The sequence below is a fragment of the Salvia splendens genome, chromosome 12, assembly GCF_004379255.2.
Source record: "Salvia splendens isolate huo1 chromosome 12, SspV2, whole genome shotgun sequence".
NCBI classification, from domain to species: domain Eukaryota; kingdom Viridiplantae; phylum Streptophyta; class Magnoliopsida; order Lamiales; family Lamiaceae; genus Salvia; species Salvia splendens.
This window is the reverse complement of record NC_056043.1, coordinates 26,651,000-26,666,623: the sequence shown is the minus strand read 5'-3', so window position 1 is coordinate 26,666,623 and position 15,624 is coordinate 26,651,000. Positions and strand designations below refer to the sequence as shown.

Below are 15,624 nucleotides of genomic sequence, written 5' to 3'. Positions count from 1 at the left end.
GCCTTTTTCCTTTGCTAGGCTTCAAGCCAGAGGAACGAGGCGACGAAGTCATCATGGCCGCCTTAGCCTAGACCATAAGGTCCTCTGCCGACTGAAGTTCAGTCAACAACTCTGCCAAGGTGTAATTCATTTTGTTCATCTCGAAGTTGAGCTTGAACTATTGGAAGCTAGGGGGAAGACTTTGAAGGATGATAGTTACCTGGGACTCGGGATCGATTGTCCCTCCCAAGACCTCAATTTGGTTGAGGTGGCCCATCATCTCGAGGACGTGGTCCCTCACAGACGAGTCTTCCTTCATTGTCTTCGACATGATACTCCGAAAGGCTTGAGACTTCGCCGTTCGATTCTGAGTACTAAAAAGATTTTTGAGATTCTGCATAATCTCGGCGGTTGTTTCCATGGCTGAATGCTGATGCTTGAGTACTGAAGACATAGCAGCCAACATATAGCACTTAGCCATCTCATTCGCCTTATGCCACCGTCTGTGTGCATCTCTGACTCCTGCCGCAGCGGTAGCCGCCGGCACTGGAGGTCGCGGGGTGGTGAGCACAAAGATGTACTCATCTGCTGTGAGAACGATGTCCAAATTTTGTTTCCATTCTATGTAATTTTGGCCCTCGAGTTTATTTTCTTTGAGAATTGCGGAAAGAGGATTAAACGACATAATGACGATTTGATTTGCACTGCAAAACAGAGTATTTTACTATTGTCATAAACTTATGTAAGAAGTTTGATTAGATTAACCATGAAACTTTTCAAAATCTTACAACTGTAAAATTAAAATTTTGTACCCTCCAGAGGAAGTGAATACGCATTAAAATCTTACAATTTTACTGGTCACAATACCGACGAATAGTCCAGAGACCACAGAGTGGCATGGCCGCCTAATGTTGCCTAAGCAAGACCATATCTTTAGCATTACAGAGTCTTATTTCTACAACACACTCCCATAACAATGCTCATGTGCTGCTAACAAGATCAAGCTATCTCATAAATCCTGTGTGAACTTCTGAATCTCGCAGTTTCTTAGGATTATTGTCCCCACAGAGCAGGTGGCGATAATATTGGAAACTACATTCTAGTTCATACTATTTATATTTGAGAAGTCCGCCCTCATGAACTTGCTATTTTCTTAGGATTATTGTCCCAACAGAGCAGGTGGCGATAATATTGGAAAAAGGCTTCATAAATTGCAGACCAATTGATGGAGACCATATACAAACGTTGAGTTCGTAATTACAACTTAGATATTTTGGGTTATGATTTTACTTTAATTATCCTTAGCCTTGAGGCAGTTTAAGGCTTAATTAAATTCTGTTGGTATTTAATCTACTGGATAATTAAATCTTTTATTAATTGGTATCTTCCTTTAGGGAATAATTATTCTAGAATATAATTCTTATTCATTTCTACTATAAGATTTGACTAAAATAAATGAATTATTTAATTCTTAATAAGACATGAAAAATTAAATTCAAATTAATTCCATGTTCAAGATTAGGAAGAGATATTTCATTATTTAATGTATTCATACATATCTATCCTTTTTAGGATCTTAGATATACAAATATTAGGAAATTATTAAATTATTCTTATCCACGTCATCTAGGAATCAAAATATTATTATTTATTTCCATAGATATAGAAAATAATAAAAATATTCCTTAAATCTAGATAAATATTAGGAAACTATTAAATTATTCACATCTATATCATCTAGGAATAAAATAACATTATTTATTTCCATAGATATAGATAATAATAAAAATATTCCTAAAATCTAGGTAAATCTTCCAAAAAGATTTTATTTTCATTAAATAATAATATTTTAATGATATCTTTTAATAAAATAATTAAATAATCATTAAAATAATCTTTCATCATTATCTCATCGTACGAGGTTCGCACGAACGATGAACGACGAAAATCCGACGAGTTCTTCGTCGGACCACGACGCACGTAGCGTCTCGGCCACCAGCGCGCAGATGGCGGCACGCGCACACGGCGGCACGCGCCTCTCGGCCAGCTGCTCGACTCCCATCTCGGCCCGCCGTCTCGACGGGTGGCGTGAGCTCTCGGTCAGCGGCGCGCGCGGTGGCGCGGCTGCTCTCGGCCAGCTCGAGCGCCCGTCTCGGCACGTCGGGTGACGCGGTCCTCGGCCAGGAGCTTGCGCGGTGGCGCGGCTCCTCTCGGCCAGTGTCTCGTCGCCCGGCTCGACCCTCTCGAGCCTGGATTCTCCCCTCATCTCGGCACGTCGCGCCATATGGCGCACACGTCTCGGCCACGACTGGAGCTTCGTCTCGGGAAGCCTTCCGCCTAGGGTTGGCCTGGTGTCTCGTGGTGTCTTGGTGGTTCTCGGACAAACCACCACTCCGCGCCAGTCACCGCCGTGTCGGCCTCGACCCGGATGCTGTCTGGTGCGTGTGGTCTCGGCCGGCGGCGCGCACGAGTCCCCACTCGTCTGCGCATCGCCCCGTGATCACGGCTCCCGGCTCCCACTGTCTCGACATCCCTACCTCGATCGCACGTGGTGCGTTCGAGCAATTCAAGTTCTTTGATTCGATAGTTCTTGAGTTCATCATGCATAAAATTTAACAAAAACACCAAGAACATGCTTCGCAATCAAATAACACATGCATACATGAATTTCGCGAAATTTAAATCCAAATAATCAGAGCCAAAGACTGGCTCTGATACCAACTGAAGGGGCTAGCAGCGGAAGCGTGCGTTCATAACGGATCACATGAATTTGATCTATTTAGCAGATTATTTAGACAAAATCTATTCGTGTAATTATCACATGTATCATGCTCATAACTTGAATTAAAACATGCTTTAGCACATAAAATTTCTAAAACATGCTTACTACGGAATTAGCCAATTTACCTCGTTGATTCAATCAAGAATCGTTGATGGCTTGCTCCGTCTCCACGTGAAGATCTTCAATACAAGACCTCGGATCTTCTGACTGGTGTCCCGGACTATACGCTGATATTTGTGTGGGCAAATCTCACCAACGTACTAGGACTCGAATAATGGAAGACATAAACTGCTCACAGAGGGAGCACAATTTTTGAAATCTCTCTTTAGAGGGGGGGACGAAAATTTTAACAAAATAATTGTTGTTTTTTCTATCTCCTTTATTCTCCTATTTATATAAGTCACATATTGGGCCAGTCAGGGATCTAAGGAAGAATTTGGAACATGACTCACCCAATTAGCTTTTTACTAATTAAATTGAACCCACAATTTAATATAAGCTTATATTGGAATATTACGAGCAGCCACTACAGAAGTAATATTGCACTGCCTTCCAAATCCGAAATTACAAGTATTCGGGTTTCCTTTAATTGCATTTGATTTATTTCCCGAGCTTAAGATAGAAACATCCATTAATTAATTAATGTCTGCTATAGACTTAATTAATTAACATATTTCGAATTCCAAGAGTGGACTTAGCAAGAAACTCTTATTTATTATTCATAGAGTAATCACACTCCAACTAGCTAGGTTCCGAATAATAAAACCTTGTTTCGAGCTCCTCTTGTGGATGTTATCAAACGAGACTCTCCTCGCGCACGTTTCAACATAATAGCAATCCTAGCACCTCTAGATAATGATCACCACTACCCAATATACCTGGATCGTTGGGTTATGAAAAACCCACACCTTTGGTAAGTCAAAGTAGTGGATACTCAATATTGTATGCTCAATGCTAACGTACATTGATTAAGAAATTAATTATCAAGACCTCGTCTTTCAGTAGATAGCATAAAGACTCGTCTTGCTGTTAGATCCATTCAGTGCTATACCACACCAACGTTATCTTATTTCAATAAGGTTTAGAAATAATCGGACTGACATTGCAACCTTTCGCGATAGGTAGTCTAGGCCTATCTAGGTTGTGAAATTCTTATTTTTCTTTGTTTAGAACTGACCGTGTTACCTTAAATTGGACGACGCCCACAACCGGTCTACTAAAATAAAGACTTAGACTTTGTTACGTTTGCTCATACATTTAAATATGCAATAAACAACCATTAAATGTAAGACATAATAACATTATGACAAAAATAATCTGTTGCATTTATTGGAAAATAACCATTAGGGTTTTACACTATCCAATCACTCGAAAGGTGATTTCTAGTATACAAAACCCTAACAACATTCACCAAGCACAAGAATGAAATAGAATCCCCATTTCATTTCCAGCCTCATTCTATTCTCATTTCCATTCCATTCCATTCCCTCCATATCTCATTCCATCATACCAAGAAGCCCTAAAACTCTAAGATCAAACCTCATATATACAAGTGTAATTTCTTATAATACAATTTACTGGGAATAAGAGTTCCATCAATGATGATGATATCTAGCTAAAAGAATTATATATACCAAATATTTTTTCTAGAACAGATAGAGAGGAATAAAGGAAACTAGAAGTATATAATGAAAAAATTATACTCCTAGTTCTTATTATTAATGCTTCCATAAATAAATGAAAAGAAAAGAAAATTTGGTAGGCTTGCATAACATAAAATACTTCAGTGGCAAATTTGGTCCTTCGAAGGAAATATTGAGGACATATATTTGTTCTTTTCTGTTTAAATTGATATATCCACATAGAAACTTTAAAATACTCCACCGTCCCATAATAAATGTCACACTTTAGTTTGTCCCATAAAAGATGTCACATCTCTTTTTTTGAAAAAAGTTCTCTCTCACATAAATATAAAGACTGTATTTTCTCTCTCTATTTAACACAAAACAAAACCTCCTAAAATTTTCTGAAGTCCCACAAATATGACATTTTTTATGGGACGGAAGGAGTATAATTTAAGAAACTTGATTGCCAATACATTGTGTCAGGGTTATGTTGGTCTTATCTCGAGATAAACAACAAAAAATTTAGAAAAAGACTTTTAGAGCATTGTAGTTCGATGAAATTTTTCCTTTTTAATAAAGTAAATAATGTGGGTGTGAACACAATCCTTTATCAACAAACGATAAATAAATTAATTAGCAACCAAGCCCAATTAACCAAGCCAGAAAGGAAAAAGCAGATTGATTAATATGATAAACTTATCAATTATTATTTCTTTATGTCTAGTCACCAAATAATCTTTTTCTATTTCAGGAAATAAAGAAAACAGACATCTTGTCTCAATGATTAACGATCGATGATGATTAATCATCACATCACATGTTCAATTCATCTATATATATACCATTAATTAATTACTAATATTTTCCATCCATCAACTTAAAGCTATTATCTCCAACCCTATTTTGTTCAAATTTAGCAGCTAGCGCCGGGTAAATTACTTTACAATTATCAAAACTTTTTATAATAAATTCATATCGCATCAAAACAAATCCTCCCAATATTTGGTCTTTCCTAATTCTTTTGAATGTCATTTCACAAACGTTTAAACATCTCTTTCACTTCAAAGGGGTTGAATCACTACTAGAAAATTGGCTTGTAATGACACTTAAAATTGTCACTAGAAAATTACTGTGCTGACGCTTCATCTATAATGGCACTTATGCAAGTGCAGCACCGGGTACCTGTAGTAAGAGGTAGTGTGTAGATAGTACATCTATGATGGCACTTTTTATGTTGAAGTGCAGTAACAATATATTATAAAGTGCAGTGAAAAGCTAGTATGTAGATAGTACATCTATGCTGGCACTTTTTATAAAGTGTGATAAAAAAAGTGTAGTGAGAAGCAATTTTTCTAGTAGTGAATGTTTTCTTTTGAACATCGTAATTATGTCAGGTGTGCATTGGAAATATGATTTGGTACATTTATCATCAAATATTGACTCTAAATAACTTATAACTGAGAGTAATTATGATGAACAGACGCATGAAAGTATTGAAATGATACAAATTACGTTATTTATGTCATTATTTACGTGACAAGTAATTAAAGTGAATGAATGAAAGATAGATAGATACTAGTACGTAATTAGGGCTTACATAATTACATCGGTTCGTTATATATTGCTAACTCACTATTAAATTGCTAACTCCAACTAAATAATAGACATTACATCATCAAATCAAGGGTCAAGATTATTCAACAAGAGTATCAATACAGTGTAACAAAATGTCAATTAGAGTTTTAATATTGACTGACAATAAAATATTTATAACTTACTTTTAAAAAAATATTTCAAAACTTTATATGCGTATAACTATCTCCAATTCAATTATTTTTTCGCACAACTTATATCAAATCAAAGATAATTTTATAAGGATTCCAACGAGATTCTACATGCATATGTTTCGATGTCAAAATTTGATAAAATTTTCATAAATGCTCATATATTTTGTAAAACAGTTTTATATCAATACAACTTAATGTCAATATAATGCTTATGTAATGTCAATATTAAATTGTGTTGACATTGTCATGTCTTCGTATTGATATATTTAATACACTATATTCACAGTGTGATCCTAAACCCTAAATTTGATACTTATCTTTTTAATATTAAAAAATGAGAAATAAAATTACACATGACAATTTATAGACCATTAGATCTCTAAAATCATATGGTCTTAAATTAGTAGTAGTTAGCAGTTACAAGATGAGTTATGAATTAATCACATCCCCATAATTACATTTGTATAGTGTCGAGTTCGTTCATTTGATAATACTACTGATTAACTTGTTAATCACATGATATATAACCTCAAAGACTGAAAGCATATTGACGCAGTTTCATCTGACCAAGCTGACGATGCAGAAAAACATCACATAATGTTTATTCGCGTGGTGCTTGCAAAATGGTTTGACATGCCAAACTCATCGTTTTGTCATGGCATATCTGGATCTCAGGCATCTGACATCGTTAAAGGGGGTGACATCGACATTTAATTATTTTTTCGGACAGTTTATAATTTTCAAATTTTATTGTATTCCCTTTTGAGTTTCTAGGGTTTTCAAACATCTTATACATAGTGGTTTTCCCTATATATTATAATAAGTTTTTATCTATATTAATATATTTCAAATCCAAGAAACTAAAGTTTCTGTGTTTTATCTATTAGTTCGATCATTTTTATGGCAAATTTGCATCACATACTGATTCATTATATATGTAATTAATAGATTAAATACCAACCTAGTTTTTGTTTGATATTGACAAGACAAGTGATTATTTAAAAAAATATTTTATATTTATTTTTACAGCTAAAAGAAAATGAAAGCCTACTTTAGAGGCTTTTATAAGATGAATCAATGTGCAACAGTGTTTTGTATGCTTTATGAATTTTTGCTTTTATTCTTGGTTCTTTATTGAGATCTTTCTGATTCAATTCCGACATTGATCTTATCGATGTGCATTCAAGTTTGCCCTACGGCCCCTACCATATGTTGCATGTGTAAACATTTTATTCTAATGTTGGTTTTTGTTTTCATACTAAAACAAAGAATGGGAGTTAGAGATCACCAATAGTTTCTATGAAGTTCGCTAACTAGCTAGTGTCGTATCAAATTGAGTTATAATTTCCTCATTTTTATTAATATACATTGGTTTAATAGCGGATCCAGAACTTGAAAAAGGAGGAATGAAATTTTAATACTATATATTAAATATAGTTTAATTTTTAATGATAAAAAATATTTTTTCCCTTTTCCTCCTTAAAAATTGAATCAATCACAAGAATATTAAAAAGAGGAGGATTGTTAGGGCTCAAACCATCCCATATTTGGAGAATTAGAAAATGGTGTAAGCAGTATATATAATTGGAACCTCTACTTTACTAGTATAAAGCCTTTTGGGGATGCATCCCTAAAGCAAAACTATCGGAGCTAGCCTATAGTGGATAATATCATACTAATATGGAGTTCAAATATATATGGTCGAACCCTAACAATTATCTCTGGTGTTGGAAAACAACGTTGGCAATCACATATCTTTGAAGCGAATAAAACAATTTAACATAATAAATTGATAAAAACGTTTGTGTTTAGAAATTTTCTTTTGATTTCATATTGAACTTAATGCACTTGAAATTCAAAACAACAATTCGTTCAGCCAAAATAATTCGTCCATATTTCTATCACACGTCAACTCAAATGTGTTGTCTGATTTGAAAGTAACATTCTATCTAAAATTGACAAAAAAAAAATTGGACTATTTGGGCTTCAATAACTGTACAAAGTCAAGGTTCAGCCAATATAATCCCCATTTTCATCTTATTACTGTTCACACGATTTTATTTTATAGCTTGAAAATAGAATTAATAATGATTGTCTATTCATCTTCTATCATAATGATTTCACACCAAAAAAATTAATAGATGAGAAGCGTCTTACTAAGCATTTCTTAGTCTAACACTGTATTGTTGTTAATGTCAAGCAATTTTTCTTATGCGCTAAAATAGATACTCCCTCCGCCCCCCTGAAAATAGGGACTTTAGGTACGGCATGAGTTTTAATGCGAAAATGGTAATGTATGAGAGATAAAAATAAATAAATAAAATAAAATGTAATTGTAGTATTGTTAATGGATAATAAGACTTACCTCACAACAGATAAAAACTTGCTAAGAAGGAAGTCGATTATTTTTATGGAACAAAGCAAAATGGCAAAAAGGAAACTATTGTTTGAGACTTTGGGGTCAGTGAGAGTGTATATGACAAGATTTGATGAAACATTTTGGCGCTATGAAAGCCCATCCATAGAGGTCAATGGGTTGAAGCCCAGCCCAGTTGCTTAACCTCCCAATATTACAAGCCAGGCCCAAGCGTCGTTGATATTGAACTTCATTATCAAAGTAAAATTTGAATTTGTCTAGTTAATTTTTAAAATTTAATCTGTTATATAGTAAATTTGATCTTCTAAATTGGAATCACACATTCACAGTGGGATTATAGCATGTCTAAGAAAAAAAGTGGTCAAATATATTGAACATTCTTGACCTTGAGTCACCAATATCTTAACTATGTGATGTACTAGTATTTAATTAGTGTACTGAATTTCATCTTGTATTAACATAACCAATGCCAACTAAATAGACATATTGTTGTTAATGTCAAGAAAATTTTCTCTAAAATAGATACTCTTAACAATTGATAACGTTTTTTTAATATACAAACGCTCCATATAAATCATTGATGTCAGAGCTTTACATTATTCAATAAATTGCGTAATTCATTATAAGAGAAATCTACTAAACGAAAAGGTTATATTTATCATCTCTACTCGAAATAATGAAGTACTGTCAGATTATTTTATTATTATTATGGTAGTTTTGGTGAATATATAATTTGGGACAATGATGGTGGAACTCATGATAACTTGGTATAAAAGTTAAAAACTGGCCTCTTATTTGATAGTATTAATTATTTGTGGTACCTTGATACTGTTGGCTTCCATCATTTCGAATTATAATTTATGCTTTTGGACCATTTCTATCATTATATTTTTTTCACAAAATAAGTTTCTTTATTTTCCCCCACCATATGCAGACTTCGTATGGTTCATTTGCTATATTGCGTTTAATAACTTCAAACATTTTCAAATCTCGTGTTTTTATTAGGACAATTTTATCGTATATATTGTGCACACGTCAGAAATGTCACATGTGAATTTTGGTGTGCCGTATTAAGATTCTGTCACTAGAATATTTTATTTTTATTGGGACATAATGTTTATTTTGAGATAGGTATTTTGGGAGTATGAAATTAGACTACATTGATATTTATAAATGACCTACCGATAGGATCATAATGATTTAATTTTGTAATAAGGGGTAATAAGGAATGGAGTAGTTTACTTTTATTTTCCCAAAATTATGGATTCAGATTATAGTTAGTGGGCAATTACTATTTGTAGGGTTAAAGCAATAGTGGGCCTAGTTAGACTAATTAATGACGGTCAAAAAACTGGTTTACGCAACGGATATCTAAAATCGTTGCGATATATGAAAGCGGAAAGATGTAGGATTGCAAAGATGTTAAAAGCGTGCTTACTTTTGCATGATTACTTGGTTAGCTAAAGTAGTAACAATTCGGTGTAAAGCAGAGCAACAAATAAGATTGCAGTAATCTAATTGAATGATGCCACTCCCGTATTTTTCGGATTACAGGGTCGACCACATTTTTTTTGTTTTTCTAAAGTTTTTATTTTTTTATTCACTTAATTAATTAGTAGTATTATATATTTAGAAAATAATTACAATGTGCATTTGTAGTACCTTGCTCGTGCGTCAAAATCTGCTGGCATATGATCAAATCGGAGTACATTTTTAAATAAATTTATTCATTTTATTTCATCATTTTATCAATTATTCCATACATTAAAAATTATTATTCTTTATTTATCTAAACTTTTCAACTTTAATCTGTTTGGACAAATTTTTCTATCAAAAGTTAAGAAACTAAGCAACTAATCAATCGATAGAGAATTAAACAAAAGCATACTTCAATAGTTTGAAAACCACATGCACAAAAGTATATATGATACAATAGGGTAGTGATCAAATTCAAACTCTAAATATTGTACAAACTTCAAACTATGATTTGGACCGTTAGAAAATGTTTACAGATGACAAAATAACAGCAACAGAAAATTTCAACACAATATCAACCCAGCATTAACCGTTGACACTGTATTGACATTTTCTGTTGCTGTTATTTAGTCATCTGTTGACATTTTCTGACGGTCCAGATCATAGTTTGGAGTTCGCACAATATTTAGATTTTGCATTTGATCGGATACAATAATTAGCAAGTAGAACCAAACAATGCACTACAACTACTAACTCGCGCGTAGGAGTATATATATCACCGTGTATGCACACACCTTAGCTTGCAAGTGTAAAATTGGACGTTTGATGTATTCGAAGGCAAATGATGATGTTATAGTAATTATACGGAGTACTACAGTAGTAATATGATGAAAAAAAAATATTAATATGATGAAAATAGAAAATAGAGAGTTATAAAAGGCCTCCGCTCTTAAGGTGAGGTGTGGTATGTGTGAGATGGCGATGGCGATGGCGATGGCGACGGCGACGGCAAAGGAGGAGACCGATAATGAAGAAGAAGAAGCACTATACCAATACCACTATGGCTATGGTATTGGAAGCTCTCTCTCCTTGGTTCAGAGCCCATCAACCATTTCCCATGCACCAAATAGCAATCGTCTAACTCGAACCCACTCTTCTTCTCAATCTCAAGCCACCAACAAATATTCACAAAAATTTGATGTGGACATCCATGAAAATACCAACTGGACTAAGTATTTATCCTTGTCTTATTCGAATTCGGGGGCTTGGATTTTGATGCAGTTGGCCTGGAGATTTTTGCTCAGTTTCGTCATTGCTATGCTCGTTTTCTACGTCGCTGCTAAGCCGCCACATCCCCACGTTTCCCTTCAGGTACTGCCTCTGCTAATTCCTTCCTTTTTCCATCAGCTACCTCTGTTTTTTGTTTTTTTTCCTTGGCTAGACTTAGTATTTTCACTCTTAATGTTATCAAATTAATATGGTGACGTCACCACGGTTCGGGAACCGGCGGTTCACGGTTCGGAACCGCCGGTTCCGGTTCAAAAAAATCGTGAACCTGAACCGGCCCGTCCTAGGTCCGACGGTTCCGGTTCCTGAACCGTGAACCGGCGGTTCATCTCAACCGCCGGAACCGCCGGTTCCTATCCGGTTCCGGGCCGGTTCCGGGCCGGTTCGTCCGGTTCGGCGGTTCATAGAATTTTTATTTTTTTTATTAACATTGTAAATGTAATTTAAGTAAAAAATGTAAATATACTTGCATAAATAAAATTATAATGATGCGATGTACAAATGCAATTTTATTGATACAAATTACAACTTAAAATTTACAAATTACAATTTAAAGATTAAAAATTACAAAAGATTTAAAGTCTTGATCACAATTTACAAATTACATATTCGAAACAAATGGGAGAAAAAAGAAATAAATGAAAATGACTCGAGCACAACTTAAATTTAAAATTTAAGTTGAGATGCCTACGTATCCTCAATGCTCAATTGCATTTTGGAATCAAAGTCCAAGTAGTTCTCTTACCTTGCTTACCTATTTGGCTTGATAAGAGGAATTGGCCTACTCTTCTTCGCTGGGGATGTAGTCTTGGTCGGGTTGTACTACTTGATTGTCCCAATCTACTAAAAGTATTTTATATACCCAAACTTGCAAAGTATAGTTTTATATATCATACCGCCATATGTATTTAATACTTGCAATGTTATGTACCCAAACTTGCAAAAACGTTGTACATCTAAGACCATTTTAAGGTTAAAGTATGTGAGAAATAATTTGGTGATGTTAGAACTATTTTAAAATTATATCATAATTATTTTTATTTTGATTTTGATTTTGAATGCCATTGGAATCATTTTATGTAATAGAAGAATCTTAAATTTTGTGACAATAATGAAAAATAGACATTTTCATAGTCAATATCAACAAAAAGTAAAACATTAAATGATAAGTTATAGTTATTTTTTTGTGTAAATAGACTGATTTGTATTTAATAAAATTGTACAAATAAATATTATTTTAGACAAAAATAAAATAAAATGACAACTAGAATTTAAAATCATTAAACTATTCAATATTAATTTTTTATAAAATATATATATAAAGAATAAGTAATGTTTATAAAAGTTGCCGGAACCGCCGAACCGCCGGTTCGGAACCGGTGGTCCCGACGAAACCGGCGGTTCGGAACCGCCGGTTACGGTTTGCCAAAATTTGGAACCTGAACCGGCCCGGGGGAACCGGCGGTTCCGGTCACGGTTCGAACCGTCGCCGACGGTTCCGGTTCCGGTTCGGAACCGCCGGTGACGGTTCCGGGCCGGTTCGGCCGGTTCGGTTCGGTTTGGGGACCTCTAGGTGTGCTTGAATCAAAACTTATATAAATTAATTTGGGAATCACTGAGATTTAGGATGTCTTCCACATTAACATTGCCAAGAAAAACATGCACTCTGAGTTAGGTTGCATATGATTTAATTATGACGCTACATTATCTAACTTATTTGAGGAATTATAAAACTGTACTTATCTCGTGATACTTGCACACTGTTCTGCACTTGTGCAAATTTGGGACATTTAACTTAGTAGTGTACGTATTTATTATGTATAGATCAATAGATGCCACCCACACCCACGTGAACGAATTTATACTTTGATATTTTTCTTAATTTAAAGATCGAGTTGCATGTTTTTTCATAAAGAATTAAAAGAAAATTTGAGGTGACTATGTATATGATTCAATTGTGGCCTTATATATATAGCTAGGGATGTATTATATTGCTAACTCGCTCTTAAATTGCTAACTATAACTAAATGGTATGCATTGGATCATTAAATCAAGGTACAAGATCATTCATCCACGAATATTAATACGTAAAACAAAAAATATCAATTAGGGTATTAGTGTTAATTAACAAAAAGTTAGTTATAACTAACTTTTAAAAAATATCTCAACACTTTAAATGATTATAATTATCTAAATTTATATTATTTTTTTACACAAAATATATCAAATTAAAGATAATTTTGTAAGGATTCTAACGAGATCTCACTTGCATATGTTCTGATGTTAAAATTGAAAAAAATTATTGAATTTTCGTAAATATCAACTAGCAGTTTAATGTCAACGCAGCTAAGATAATATGTCAATATAAAGCATATACAATTTCAATGCTAAATTGTGTTGACATATTCAATGAATCATATTGATATGTTTAATACACTATATTGACATTTTTATTAAAAACCCTAATTTTGGTGATTTTCTTATCTTTTAAATTTAAATATTAATAAAATGGCAATTTATGGACCACTATATCTCTATAAATCTTATGATTTTAAATTAGTTATAATTAGCAACTGAAAGTAGAGTTAGCAATTGATCACACCCATATACAGCTATCGATAAAATCTGAAGCCCAAGAACTCCTATTCATAGCTTTGTTTAGCGGCCCCTTATATTCATCCAGCCCAACAACATAAATTAATTGGGCCAATTTTGTAGGGAAATCGTACCCATCCTTGGCCCAATAAAAACGACATTTTACAGCAGTTGAATCATGGGGATATATAGTTATTAGTTGATGTAATTAATTGGTGCAGGTTGCAGGAATCAGACAATTCAGATTAGGAGAGGGAGTAGATGCCTCTGGTGTCACAACCAAATTACTAAGCTGCAATTTTTCAATCAATCTTATAATAGACAACCACTCCAACCTCTTTGCTCTTCACATCCACCCTCTTATCATCAAATTAATCTTTGGTCGTCTCACTTTTGCAATCTCACAGGTAAATAATTTATGTACACATATCCCAACAAATTAATTCAAGAAAAGATTTTTTATTGATAATACTAATTGTGGGATCAGACACAGGGAAGAGAACTTTATGCTGGGAGTGATGATTTGACAGTGCTGAGGTTTAATATTGGGACCAAAAATAAGGCCATGTATGGTGCAGGGAGAAGCATGCAAGATTTCTTAGAATCTGAAAAGGGGCTTCCTTTGGTAATTAGAGTGAGCTTGAGATCAAAATTCAATGTGGTTTGGGGGATTTTGGAAACCAAATATCATCATGAAGCACAATGTTTGGTGGTCCTAGATGATAGTTATGATAAGAAACATAAGACCCAAGTCTATAATACCACATGTCATGTAATTAATTCCTAGCATTAATTATGTCTCGTTTCTCAATTTGTTTTTTGTTTGTTACAACACTTGATAAAATATATACATATGTAAGGCTGGGCTACAACAAAATTGGATCGAGATGCATTGTGTAACTGTAATAATTCAGTGTGTAAAATGTTGAATTTTTTGCCCTCGAATTATGCAATTTCAGCTATAAATTGGAAAAACACTTTGTAGAGTGAAATGGATACAAAAAAAGTTCAATGCAATTTCGTCATGTAATGTATAACAGATCATAAAATATATACGAATGTACACAAAAAAGTTTCCCTCCGAATCCGATTCAAATTCAAACAAATGTTCCACTCATTCATTAAAGAAATGTACATCAGCTATCGAGTTTTCATGATCTTTGTGAGAATCTCATGCTTTAATTCACCCTCTTTCTCATTTAATTCTGTTACATACATACATTATTCCATTCTCCAACATGTAAGAATTAGTTACCTTCTAAATTTATCACCATTGGCTGCTGATATAATTGTCTCTTGTTGGTAGTTCCAAATTTATATTTCGTCAACTTTTCTATAAATACGTGAAATAAAATTATGCAATGGCGATAATGTCGTCCATTTCTTATCTTCGTCGTTGTTGATAGTTTTAATAGTGGATGAGTAATCTGTCCCGGTAGTCTGTCATCAAAATGTCTATTTTAAACAAACGTAAGATAAGTTTTCGCAAAAAAGATTGGATCATCAATCAATTAATAAAATACTACTCTTTTAATTACTTTCTAGACGTATATGTGTGTGTTGTATATCAGTAATCAACTCTACTCAATGTCTTAATAGATTCTAAATTTGCTTGAATTCTTCATAACTTTAACCAGGATTTTAAGATATTCTCTAAATTAGTGAATGAAAACTATTTCAAACTAGAGCTTGTTTATTTTGATAACATTAATTTCA

The 15,624-nt window shown here is 33.7% G+C and overlaps 1 protein-coding gene across 2 annotated transcripts; it reads left to right on the top strand.

Moving 5' to 3' along the window:
• Positions 1-10,967: 10,967 nt before the first annotated feature.
• LOC121757365 lies at positions 10,968-14,853 on the top strand. Of its 2 annotated transcripts, none has more exons than XM_042152919.1 (3): positions 10,968-11,397; positions 14,130-14,315; positions 14,402-14,853. In XM_042152919.1, exons 1-3 carry the CDS (start codon positions 10,993-10,995, stop codon positions 14,693-14,695), a joined length of 885 nt encoding a protein of 294 aa, XP_042008853.1. In that variant the 5' UTR covers positions 10,968-10,992; the 3' UTR covers positions 14,696-14,853. The 2 variants fall into 2 exon arrangements, with proteins under 2 accessions (XP_042008853.1, XP_042008852.1); XM_042152918.1 differs by having other exon boundaries at positions 14,396-14,853.
• The last annotated feature ends 771 nt before the right edge of the window (positions 14,854-15,624 follow it).